General features: G+C 37.0%; 1 protein-coding gene across 9 annotated transcripts in view; it reads left to right on the top strand.

The window, feature by feature from the left end:
- The window catches only part of 14-3-3zeta (tyrosine 3-monooxygenase/tryptophan 5-monooxygenase activation protein zeta), a 53690-nt gene extending 47248 nt beyond the window's left edge, over positions 1 to 6442 (top strand). For all 9 annotated transcript variants that reach the window (XM_073991653.1, XM_073991658.1, XM_073991656.1 and 6 more), the window contains exon 7: positions 5531 to 6442. In XM_073991653.1, coding sequence (XP_073847754.1) covers positions 5531 to 5686 — 156 coding nt within the window. In that variant the 3' untranslated portion in view covers positions 5687 to 6442. The remainder of the gene's footprint in view (positions 1 to 5530) is intronic.
- The last annotated feature ends 6592 nt before the right edge of the window (positions 6443 to 13034 follow it).

The following is a 13034-nucleotide window of genomic DNA, read 5'->3' as shown; positions in this document are numbered from 1 at the left end:
TTTGGCCTTACTTGTTTTCAAAAACAAACCAAACGTATTGTAGTTTATTAGTCTAACACCCTTTTGAGCCTAACAACAAAGTTCTGAAGTACTTTTTTCCAAAAAAAAAAAACCTTATTCCATATAAAGAGCTAAGGAAACACGCTCTTCTGCCTCTAATGCGCTGATGATGATATTTGTCTGCTTGCCTTGTTTAATTAAAAAAAAAAAACATACATATATATGTATTTCTATATATCTTGGTCCTTTTGGAATCAACCAAACCAACCAAAAAAAAAAACCTATGCCACTGACCCTCCAACAAAATAGTTTTAATATAAATACCATATCTGCATGTTTTATTGTGTGTTTACTAACATCAAATTTTGTTATATGTATTTGTGTAAACAATACCAAGGGTGTTTGTGTGGTGTTTTTCTTTTCCAAACATTGCCCACAATGTCAGTGTGCTTTATTCTCTTCCAACGCCACCCACCAACCGACCACACCACCACCACATACCCAACCACTTTGGAAATTCAAAAATTCATTCTTTTCTTTTTTGATGATGTAACGTGTTTAATAGCTTTTTTTAAGTAAACAAATCAAAAATGTACCACCAATTTTAATGGCATTTTCTAACCTCAAGTATACAAAGTCGTATTTATTATTGTTTTAAATTTAAGATAAACTAAGAAATTTTATAATCGTATTTAAAGAGTAGGATTTTGGGGTTATTGGGGGTTATTTATACACTCTAATTATTATTATTATTATTTTTTTTGAGGTTGGTTTGAAGCTGAATTTTAAAATTAACAAAGGAACGGGTTTATGTAAAGAGAATGAAATGAGAATAAATAATAAATTAAGTTACGAGAGGTATCGAACAATTTTCTCAAAGATTCCACACAAAAATATTAAAATTTTTAGGTTAGATTTGAATAGCAAAGCAAATTTTTGTTAAAAATGAACTGGGTTTAAATAAACATGAAATTCCGAGAACTTCCGAATTTAGTCAAATATTCCAGACAAATGTGTACCCCGTGGTGCAATGGCACTGATTGGCTGGGTTCAATTCCCCGGCCATGCAACATAAAATTTTCAACGGTGGCAAAAATATGAACTGGTTTTAACTAAAAAAAGAAATAAATGACCTTGAGGTTCCGATAAATGTAGAAATTGCCAAAATATTGCACACAAATATTAATCAAATTTTGAGGTTAGATTGAGTATCAACTTGAATATCAATACCCTCAGCCTTTAGGCTAACACTTTGATACGATCAAAAATGTGCCCCATCGAAATCATGATTTTTTTAGACCCAAATTATATTTGGACGAAATCCATTTCCGACAATTTGCAGATTTAGCCAGGTCCGATCAACCGTTTTTGTCCTCGTAATATTTTGCCCAAACTTGGATCAAGTTCGAAGATGAGCCATATTGGCCGGACCACCAACCCCCACAAAACCTCAAAATTTTTCGCAAAAATGATGCACCCAATAACTCGAACGGATCAGCCGATTTGGTCTAATTTTTTTTCTCGCAATATTTCTTTCTGCCATAGATCAGGTTCTAATATGGACTATACCGATCCAATTCTTTGGGTGCCTCCCATACAAAATTTCAAAAATGTTTGAGCAAATCCATACTTGCTAAGATAATGACCTAATAGCTAAGCTAAGCAGTTTTGAAAGTTTTAACGAATATAGAAGCAACCTTTCTTACGGAAAGGGTCCATAGAAGCACATTTTCTTACGGAAAGGGTCTATAGAAGCACCCATTCTTACGGAAAGGGTCCATAGAAGCAACTTTTCTTACGGAAAGGGTCTAAAGAAGCACCCTTTCTTACGTAAAGGGTCTATAGAAGCACCCTTTTTACGGAAAAGGTCTATAGAGACACCCATTCTTACGGAAAGGGTCTCTAGAAGCACCTTTGTACGGAAAGGGTCTAAAGAAGCACCTTTTCTTACGGAAAGGGTCTATAGAAGCACCTTTTCTTACGGAAAGGGTCTATAGAAGCACCCTTTCTTACGGAAAGGGTCTATAGCAGCACCCTTTCTTACGGAAAGGGTCTATAGCAGCACCCTTTCTTACGGAAAGGGTCTATAGTAGCACCCTTTCTTACGGAAAGGGTCTATAGTAGCACCCTTTCTTACGGAAAGGGTCTATAGAAGCACTCTTTCTTACGGAAAGGGTCTATAGAAGCAGCCTTTCTTACGGAAAGGATCTACAGAGGCACCCTTCTTACAGAAAGGGTATATAGAAGCACCCTTTCTTACGGAAAGGGTCTATAGAAGCACCCTTTCTTACGGAAAGGGTCTATAGAAGCAGCCTTTCTTACGGAAAGGGTCTATAGAAGCAGCTTTTCTTACGGAAAGGGTCTATAGAAGCAGCCTTTCTTACGGAAAGGGTCTATAGAAGCACCCTTTCTTGCAGAAAGGGTCTATAGAAGCACCCTTTCTTACAGAAAGGTTCTTTAGAGGCACCCTTTCTTACAAAAAGGGTCTATAGACGCACCTTTTCTTACAGAAAGGGTCTATAAAATCAGCCTTTCTTACGGAAAGGGTCTATAGAAGCACCCTTTCTTACGGAAAGGTCTATAGAAGCAGCCTTTCTTACGGAAAGGGTCTATAGATGAACCCTTTCTTACGGAAAGGGTATATAGAAGCACCCTTTCTTACGGAAAGGGTCTATAGAGGCACCCTTTCTCTCAGAAAGGGTCTATAGAGGCACCCTTTCTTACGGAAAGGGTCTACAGAAGCTCCCTTTCTTACGGGAAGGGTCTATAGATGAACCTTTTCTTACGGGAAGGGTCTATAGATGAACCTTTTCTTACGGGAAGGGTCTATAGATGAACCCTTTCTTACGGAAAGCGTATATAAAAGCACCCTTTCTTACGGAAAGGGTCTATAGAAGCACCCTTTCTTACGGAAAGTGTCTATAGAAGCACCCTTTCTTACGGAGAGGGTCTATAGAAGCACCCTTTCTTACGGAAAGGGTATATAGAAGCACCCTTTCTTACAGAAAGGGTCCATAGAAGCTCCCTTTCTTACGGAAAGGGTCCATAGAGCACCCTTTCTTACGGAAAGGGTCTATAGAGGCACCCTTTCTTACAGAAAGGTTCTATAGAGGCACCCTTTCTTACGGAAAGGGTCTATAGAAGCAGCCTTTCTTACGGAAAGGGTCTATAGAAGCACCCTTTCTTGCGGAAAGGGTCTATAAAAGCACCCTTTGTTACAGAAAGGGTCTGTAGAAACACATTTTCTTACGGATAGGGCCTATAGAAGCACCCTTTCTTACAGATAGTGCCTATAGAAGCACCCTTTCTTACGGAAAGGGTCTATAGAAGCACCCTTTCTTACGGAAAGGGTCTATAGAAGCAACCTTTCTTACGGAAAGGGTCTATAGAAGCACCCTTTCTTACGGAAAGGGTCTATAGAAACTCCCTTTCTTACGGAAAAGGTTCATAGATACACCCTCTCTTATGGATATTGTCTATAGGAGCACGCTTTCTTACGGGGAGGGTCTATAGATGCACACCTTCTTACTCAAAGAGCCTATAGAAGCACCCTTTCTTACGGATAGGGCCTATAGAAGCAACCTTTCTTACGGAAAAGATCTATGGAGACACCCTTTCTTACGGAAAAGATCTATGGAGACACCCTTTCTTACGGAAAGGGTCTATAGAAGCACCCTTTCTTAGGAAAAGGGTCTATAGAAACACCTTTCTTACGGAAAGGGTCTATAGAAACACCTTTTCTTACGGAAAGGGTCTATAGAAGCACCTTTTCTTGCGGAAAGGGTCTATAGAAGCACCTTTTCTTACGGAAAGGGTCTATAGAAGCACCCTTTCTTACGGAAAGGGTCTTTAGAAGCACCCTTTCTTACGGAAAGGTTCTATAGAAGCACCCTTTCTTACGGAAAGGTTCTATAGAAGCACCCTTTCTTACAGAGAAGGTCTATAGAGGCACCCTTTCTTACAGAAAGGACCTACAGAAGTTCCTTTTCTTACAGAAAGGACCTACAGAAGCTCCCTTTCTTACAGAAAGGGTCTATAGAAACACCTTTCTTACGGAAAGGGTCTATAGAAGCACCCTTTCTTACGGAAAGGGTCTATAGAAGCACCTTTTCTTATGGAAAGGATCTATAGACGCACCCTTTCTTACAGAAATGGTCTATAGAGACACCCTTTTTTACGCAAAGGGTCTATAGAAGCACCTTTTTTACGGAAAGTGTCTATAGACGCACCCTTTCTTACGAAAAAGGTCTATAGAGACTACCTTTCTTACGGAAAGGGTCTATAGAAGCACCCTTTCTTACTGAAAGGGTCTATAGAAGCACCCTTTCTTACGGAAAGGGTCTATAGACGCACCCTTTCTTACGAAAAAGGTCTATAGAGACTACCTTTCTTACGGAAAGGGTCTATAGAAGCACCCTTTCTTACTGAAAGGGTCTATAGAAGCACCCTTTCTTACGGAAAGGGTCTAAAGAAGCACCCTTTCTTACGGAAAGGGTCTATAGAGGCACCCTTTCTTACAGAGAAGGTCTATAGAGGCACCCTTTCTTACAGAAAGGACCTACAGAAGCTCCCTTTCTTACAGAAAGCACCTACAGAAGTTCCTTTTCTTACAGAAAGGACATACAGAAGTTCCTTTTCTTACAGAAAGGACCTACAGAAGTGTCTATAGAGTGTCTATAGAAGCATCCTTTCTCTCAGAAAGGGTCTATAGAAGCACCCTTTCTCCCAGAAAGGGTCTATAGAAGCACCCTTTCTCTCAGAAAGGGTCTATAGAAGCACCTTTTCGCTCAGAAAGGGTCTATAGAAGCACCCTTTCTTACAGAAAGTGTCTATAGAAGCAGCCTTTCTTACGGAAACTGTATATAGAACCACCCCTTCTTACGGAAAAGGTCTATTAGAGACACCATTTCTTACAGAAAGAGTCTACAGAAGCTCCCTTTCTTACAGAAAGGGTCTATAGAAGCACCCTTTCTTACGGAAAGGGTCTATAGAAGCACCCTTTGTTACAGAAAGGGTCTTTAGAAGCACAATTTCTTACAAAAATATTGCCGTAATATGTTCGACACGCCGCAATTTTTACCACTCTGATTAAAAATGTCTATTCTTACCGACGAAAATGATTTGCATAGTCTGTTCTTATCAAAGATGGGATCTACATAGATATCGGCATAATTTTTACACGTTATTTACATTTTGCATTTTAAGACGGAATTTAAAGAAACCTATTCTCATATCTCACAATAATGGCTATTTAAGAAAATGGACATTTTAAAAATAATTAACATTTTAGAAATAATAAAAATACCAATTGTTGCTATTCTATTGATTTGTTTACTTCCAAGAAATCTATCCCATTTTCCCCAAACAAAAAAAGCTACTAAAATTTAATGTCGGGTTTAAAAAAATTCTTTGCTACATATATACATTTCTTTATATTTGTTGTTGTTGTTGTTTTGTTTAATAATTCTCTAAATAAAAAAATTCAATAAAATTTCGCATACTAATAACTCTCCCTCTTATACCTGTATAGGCATTCGATGATGCGATAGCTGAACTGGATACCCTCAACGAGGATTCATACAAGGACTCAACACTCATCATGCAATTGTTGAGAGATAACCTTACCCTCTGGACATCGGACACCCAAGGTGATGGCGATGAACCACAAGAAGGTGGTGACAACTAACAACCAAACTAAATTGTTTCCTTTTTAAAATGACTATGAAAAACCAACAACAACCACAACAACAACAAAATTAAATATTTTTAAAACAAGAGAAGAAGAGAAAATCCAACAGAAATTTCAGCAAGAAAATATTTTAAATTAAAATTCAATGCATAACAACAACAACACAACACACACATTTTAAAAATAAACAAAAACAACTCCGAAAACAGTCTTGGATCTTCTACTACAATACAAAAAATAATAACAGACAGCAACAACAACAGCTAAGAAAACAAAAAACATGGTCAAAAAATATATATAAAAATAATAACACAACCAACATCCTGATGTTTTGTAAATTCAATAGCAAACAGAGAGAGAGGAACAATGCGTCCAACAAACATAAAGGAAGGAAGCAACAAACGAACAGACGAAGAAGTGAAGAAGTTAGAAGGAAAGTAGAAAACCAAAGGCAATTTTTGTTTTTAAATTTGGCCTTTTCTAGCAAAAGAACAAAATATACAAAAGATGAGGAAGGAAGAAGGTAAGGGGGGTGGATCCCTCCTCCTTCACATATTTTTTCTCTAGATTAGCTTTCAAATTGCACGTTTCTGGCTTCTTTACTTTTTCTCCAGGGCAACTCTTCCTTGTTTTGTTTCGTTAGTAATTCTACCAAAAAAACAAAGAACACAACAGCAACAACCCCAAGAAGAGCTACAATAACAACCAATTAGCAATAAACAAGTGCAAAACAAACAACAAAAATAATAAAAATCCACGGTTTTTATGATCTATATTGAAAATATATTTCTTTATTTGTATATTTTTAAACTAAAAAAAAAATATTTTTTCTTTGTTTGCAACAAAAAAAAAACCAACTTTATACATATACAACAAATTCGTGAAACAAAAATTCAAATCATATGTAATTTTTTTTGTTAGGCAGAGCATTATATTATTTATTATTTTTTTAATAAATAATTTCATTTTGTTTTTTATAATAACCAAAAAAAAATCAAAAAAAAAAAAAGTTGTATTGTTTTTTTATTATTTATTCCCCAACCCCCCAATTTTGTTGTCAAAAACAAAACAAAGAAGAAACAGAGTGAAACAAACAAAATGCTTCCTTGCTTCTGTGGTGGAAAAGAAGTTAAAATCGCTCCCCAACCAAATGAAGCATCTGTGAAAGTATGAATGAATTAATAATATAATGTTTTTATATATAATTTATATAATAATCCTCTTTTCTGTTCTGTCTTCTATTTTTTTTTCTTTATTTCTGTCTTTTTGGCATAATTTATCAAATCTCTTATTTTTTATTAAAATTTCTAAATAAACCAGTTATTTACGTTGTCATTACGTAAAATTGTTTTTGTTGTGTTTTTTCAACTATTACATACCTACATATACATATAACTATTTCTAGGTTTTCTTTTTTTGTTATTTATCTATCGTCGTTTCGTCTTTTTTCGTATTTGTTATCAAAAAAGCAAAAAAAAAACCCAAAAAATAAGGAATTTAAAAATTCAAGTCAGCCTCACTTTCATTAATCGAAAAACCAAATGACATTCTCCTAATATTCTACTACTACGTTTATTATGATTATTCATAAAACCTGCTAAACAAACAAAAATCCTTAAATAAACTGTGTAAACACACTAAAAAACAAGAACAAAAACCCAAAAAAAAAATGTTTTGTATATCCTCTAATTTATTGTGAACCCCCATTTTAAGCGTTCTTAGTTATTTATTGTTTGGGAGCAAGTTGAGTTTAGGAAAAACTATTCGAGTCATAATGTTCTTGTTGTACTAATCGCAAGGAATTAGTAGAAATCCATATTTTCCGAGATATTGACATCTTAAGTTTCCAAACCATATGAAAAATAAGACTTTCAAAAGTTATGAAAAGGTAGAAGTGAAGAGAATTTTTATGTGAAATCTCTAAAACAGAGAATTAGCAGTCCTCTAAAAACAGAGTCTGCAACAAAATTTAAAAAAGAGGGGCAAGTTTTAGATCGCGTGTAGTGTGTATTTAAAAATATATTAACCAACTTTGGGTTTATTAAATTAGCATAGCGATTATGAATCTTCACGTAGGGAGCTACTCACAAGTGAGTTGCAGTTCACTTTCACCTGCTCGAGCTATTATGATTGAGCAGGGAGGAGCACAAAAAGTGAACAAGGGTTGACAAGTCGGAAAATGGAAAATAATGGCGCGACTTGTGAACCCTTGAAATAATAATTTGTGTTGCCATACCGTCATTTTTTGCACAAATAACTTTGAGATTAATTAATTCTTATTTTTTGTATAAAAAATAAATAAATTTTCAAATTAATAAACATTTCTAGCAAGAAAAATGTCAGTTATTAACAATCCACTGTAAAAGAACATGGATATTGGTACATGTACATGGATATTGGTAAAAGAAAATACAACATTAAAACAACATGGCAACATCTGTAACAGCTGTTCTTTTGTTTTGGCAGATATGTGAAAATTGTTTATTTACACTGAAGAATTCGTGAAATTTATTGGAAAATCGTAAAAAAGTGAACAAATGTCGTTTAAAAACGTCATTAAATGGCTACAATAAGTAAATGTTTAATGTTGCATTTTGGGTGATAACAGAAATGGCAAATTCTGAGGAATACCAAGGAAATGAAGTGGAAGTTGTGTTTAGCACCATCTCCCATTCTTTCCAAGACTGCGACCCCAAAAGATCCAAATCGTGTACATTACTCTCTCTAGGAATAACAATTGCAGACATGGGTTGCTCCTGATTGGGTCCTTGTATAGTTGTGAGCCGCTTTATGCAGAATGTACCTTTTTGATCTGTCCATACCTGAAAACTCGATTTAGGTCTTCCTTCACTGATACATACCACGGGCAACGTTTTAGTTACAGTACTTGCTCGGGCATTACCGTGAGATAGGGATGGCTCTCACGGTAATGCCCGAGCAAGTACTGTAACTAAAACGTTGGGTGGGTTGGCCCGACACACTAGGTCCATCAAGAATGATCTTCACGTTCTAGAGAGGGAAGCCCAACCATACTGGATAGAATCCCTTGCTCAACAAGCATTTCAAGTAGTTTTGAATAGCTTTCACATAGTCGCAGGTTCTAATGTAAACAAATATAGTGTGAATAAAGTCCACAACAAACCAGAGTAGTTTTTGCTCAACTATACTTGGGATATTGCAGTCGTCTAAATTCTTAGGCAAATATTGATAGCACCATGCACAGCACTCTGCGTCTTTTAATGGTGCGATGCCAAACCTAGTCATATAACTCCAGTGGATAGTTACATGCCATTCTTGGAACTGAAGGTAGACCCAATTTTGTACCAAATTCTGAAAGAATTCAGAGATTCAGACCGAATTCGTAAAGAACTCTGAAAAAATGTTAGCGGTCAATGTCCTAAGCTTTAAAAAACAAGAACATTCGTTTTATGCAACTATAAACATTATGGTAGAAATTTATAATAATGATATTTCTTTCTTTTTATAAGAATAAAAACAAAAACGCCCATTTGTTGACCTCAAGCCAAATTAAAACCAAAGAAAATAGCGTCCAAAGGTCAACAATAACCTCACAACATAAAAAATCTCTTATTATTTTTTGTTACTTTCAACCTAAAATACAATTAATTATCATTACAGATACAAAATATTCGTATTTTTTAAAATAAATGTTCACACTTAAATTTTTTTGTTCAACTCACTTTGATTTCGGTAGTGAGAAATTTCAGCAGAAATTTGCCTCTTTTTCTCACTTTTTTTACATTTGTAATAGCTAATTTTTTCACGAACGTGAGTTTTGCTCACCCTCTTGTTGTTTATAATAAGGGAACAGTGAGAACATAACATCACTCACGGCGATATGATGTTTATAATAGGGGAGGAGGCGAGAAAGAGAAAACTCACGGTGAGAGGCCGTTCATAATTGGGCTGTAAATGTCTTGTCCGAATTGGTTGTCTTAGTACGCATTAAATCCATGGCTCAAACCATGGTACAATAATTCTTAGGTAGGCCACAGCTATCAGCTGATTACAATTTTTTTTTTTTGTTATGGCTTAATCTGTCAAAACCGTTTTGACTTTCAGAGTTGATATTTATTATTGATCAAAAAATTCAACTCTGTTTTGTTCTCATTTCAACATTTCGTTCTTCTTCTTCTTTGTTTACTCATCCGTTATCATTCATCAAAACATGACGTTTTAAGCCATTGCGACAGGGTTGTATTTTTTTGGCGATTCTCATACCTGGCCTACCTATGAGTTATTGTACCATGGCTCAAACCATCAGGTGGAGAAAAGTAATGCTTTTTACGCAAATCCCATATTTTGTTCCCTAGACTGAACATGCAAACAGCCTAACGGCGGCGATATTTTTACGCTACTTTTTCAATCTATTTTAAGACGCTATATTCATATGGATTTCCTGTCGATGTTTATAACAATCTCGGTGTATAGCTGGTAATGCTCACGATTCATTCGACGCCGATATTCAATCTCAACCATGGTGGAATAAGAAGGTGTTACATCAAATCATACCAAACGTCAAATTTGATCAAAATAATGCATTGCTGTGAATTGCTTGTTTACATTTTGTATGAGATTTTATTCACAATAATGCATTTTGACAACTAGTCTGAAAATCAGCTGTTTTTGGCGCTGTACCTTCATATTGTGCCATGATCTCGACTGTCCTGACTAATTCTCTCATTCTCATTTGCTTATTTACGTAGTGTGTACAATAACACGAATTGTTTGTTGTTGTAGCGACTCAAATATTATGGTTGGTGTATAATTTCAGTTATCCGTTTTCTGCTCATCCATTTGCTTGACTCCAAACTTCTGAAACCTCAACAGAATGAGGTAGACGAGGAAGAAGTTTTGCTCGTTGATACCCCATTAAGGACTTTAGGTTAGGTTAAAGGACGCGTAGCTGTCATATTGGACAGCCACTTCACTCGGAGACCTTATGGTCCATTGTGTTCATCCTGTAGGGGGGTTTGAAAGAGAAGAAATGTATATTACATGGAAAAGAAGAATAGATGTCAAGGAAAGAATTAAGCAAGGTAATGGAGTAAAAGAGTATTAATGGTAGAGAAGTCATTGAAAAGGATGTTTTAGATATAAGGGCGAGAGAGGAGAGTTTGCCATGCTAAGGCGCATTGGTTGGTTCTCGTTGAAGCAATTTTAAACATTTGGCCAAAAGAAGCAGTTTCGTCTTGGCTCGACTTGACAGAATGTTGTCAGAGATGTTGTGGTGGGTTCACCCACCGTTCGAAGTCTCCTGGTCATGAGCACTGGACAACGACATAATAAGTGCTCAATCGTCTCCGTCTCTTCTTCATCTTCGCATAATCTACAGTAGTCGGTAGTGTCGTCTCTATCCCATCTGCAGGTTAGAGATCTTATTCTGCAGTGTCCTGTGATTGTTCCAACCATTAATTTCAGATCGGATTTCTTCATGGAGATAAGGGATATAGTTCTCCGTTGGGTTCATTGTTCCAAATCTGACCAGCCTTGTCCCGGTAAACTTGTTCTAGCTGCCACATGAAATGACACAAGGGTGGCTTGATAGAGTTGTCGATTGACTCCGATCCGTTACGTGCCAGCTCAGGCGCTATCTCATTGCCTTCGATATTGCAGTGACCCGGGACCCAGCATAAGGTAATGATTGATTTTAGGTCTTCCATAGCTTTCCTGCAGTCCAAGACCGCATCAGACTTGATTGAGTGGGATTTAAGTGATTTAAGGGCCGCCTGACTATCCACGTAGATAGTCACCGGTCCAGTTATGTCCCCTTTTTTTATTGCTTATCAACTCTGCTGCTTTCTTGACTGCAAAGATTTGGGCCTGGAATACACTAGAATGCTGCTCGTTCAATCTATATGAGAGCCGTAAATTGAGGGTATCGCTGTAGACGCCTGCAACTGTTCCCATTTCCATCTTGGAGCCGTCGGTATAAACCTCCATACCGAGTAGAGGTGGGGAATTGTGGGTCCAGGCCGGCCTCCCTGTGGGGTATTCGTACACCAACCTCGTCGAAGTGTAACTGTGTGGTGATATGTAATCACTGATTACCTCCGATCCCAGTTGAAATCCGGATCGTCGTAAGATAGAGGCATAACCATAATCAGTGTTGCGCCATGATTTTGTCTCTTTGAGAAGGACTTTACATCGTCAGGGCTTTGGCGGACACAATTTTTCAATGTGTGCCTGCAACATGGCACTATGTTCGACACCCGTGGTATTTTCCACTATTATGCTAAATAGGCCAAAAGATAGACTGCTGTGTCACCCTGTCTAAAACCTTCATCGGTTCTGAAAGATTTGTTTCAGTTAAAGTTATCCTGAAAAGTCGTATAAATTTAGCAGTAATCCCGAATTGGGACAAACTTGTGTCTCCTTTGATCTTATTGAACTATAGAGGGTGACCCTATAGTCGATGAACATGGGAAATCGGCCCGAATTCGGGGATACTTGGGTCGCCTTTGATCTTATTGAACTATAGAAGGTGACCGACCCTATAGTCGACGAACATGGGAAACCAGTCTAACGAAAACTCGTATAAATTCGGCAGCAATCCCGAATTCAGACATACTTGGTTCGCCTTTGATCTATAGAAGGTGGCCCTGTAGACATACATATAACGAGAAGTGCCCAAACTTCCCCCAGATAAAAAATTTATTTTGTGTTCACATTTTCAGTGGTGGCAAAAACCAACCAATCTTCGAAATGTAACACTTGTCTGTCTACAAGTGGTTTCGCAATATGCTCGACAAGTCTCCCCTTTGAAAATGTTGTGGTAGATTGGCTAAGTACACAACAGCATAGGTGTGGTCAGATTATCACGTTGACGTTCGCGCAATACCCCCTTTTAAGCTTTCTATGCAAGAGGAAGGGGCTATTAATATCTACAAGTCTTCCCTTTCCTTCCCAAACCGACATCATTCTTGTGTCCAGGACATCGTAAGCTGAGGTTCAAATCATTAGCGATCATATTGTCGGAACTTATCGAATTACCCTGTAATAAAACTCTTTTTTATAAGTTAAAATATGGCTAATGCTTTGTTTACATTTACGAAATCCATTCGATTTCCACTGTCAATTCCTTTGCTTAAACGTCAAATGAAATCCAATGTATTTCAGATGAGTTTTCATTAGACGTATACGCAAAGGAATTGGCAGTTGAAATCGAGTGGATTTCGTAAATGTAAACCAAGCATAACAGTGATGTGAAGATTTCAGAACGATCCGAGTGAAGTCCCGCAGCCAGACTTAAGCCATATTATCATAAAGTAATTAAGGAGATTTTTTTGGAACTTGATGGAAGTGAGAGGGATTTCATTGTAGT

Source organism: Musca autumnalis, unplaced genomic scaffold, assembly GCF_047663935.1.
Source record: "Musca autumnalis isolate F117 unplaced genomic scaffold, ASM4766393v1 scaffold_5, whole genome shotgun sequence".
NCBI lineage: Eukaryota > Metazoa > Arthropoda > Insecta > Diptera > Muscidae > Musca > Musca autumnalis.
Note: the sequence above shows the minus strand (reverse complement) of the source record. Positions and strands in the feature narration are given on the sequence as shown.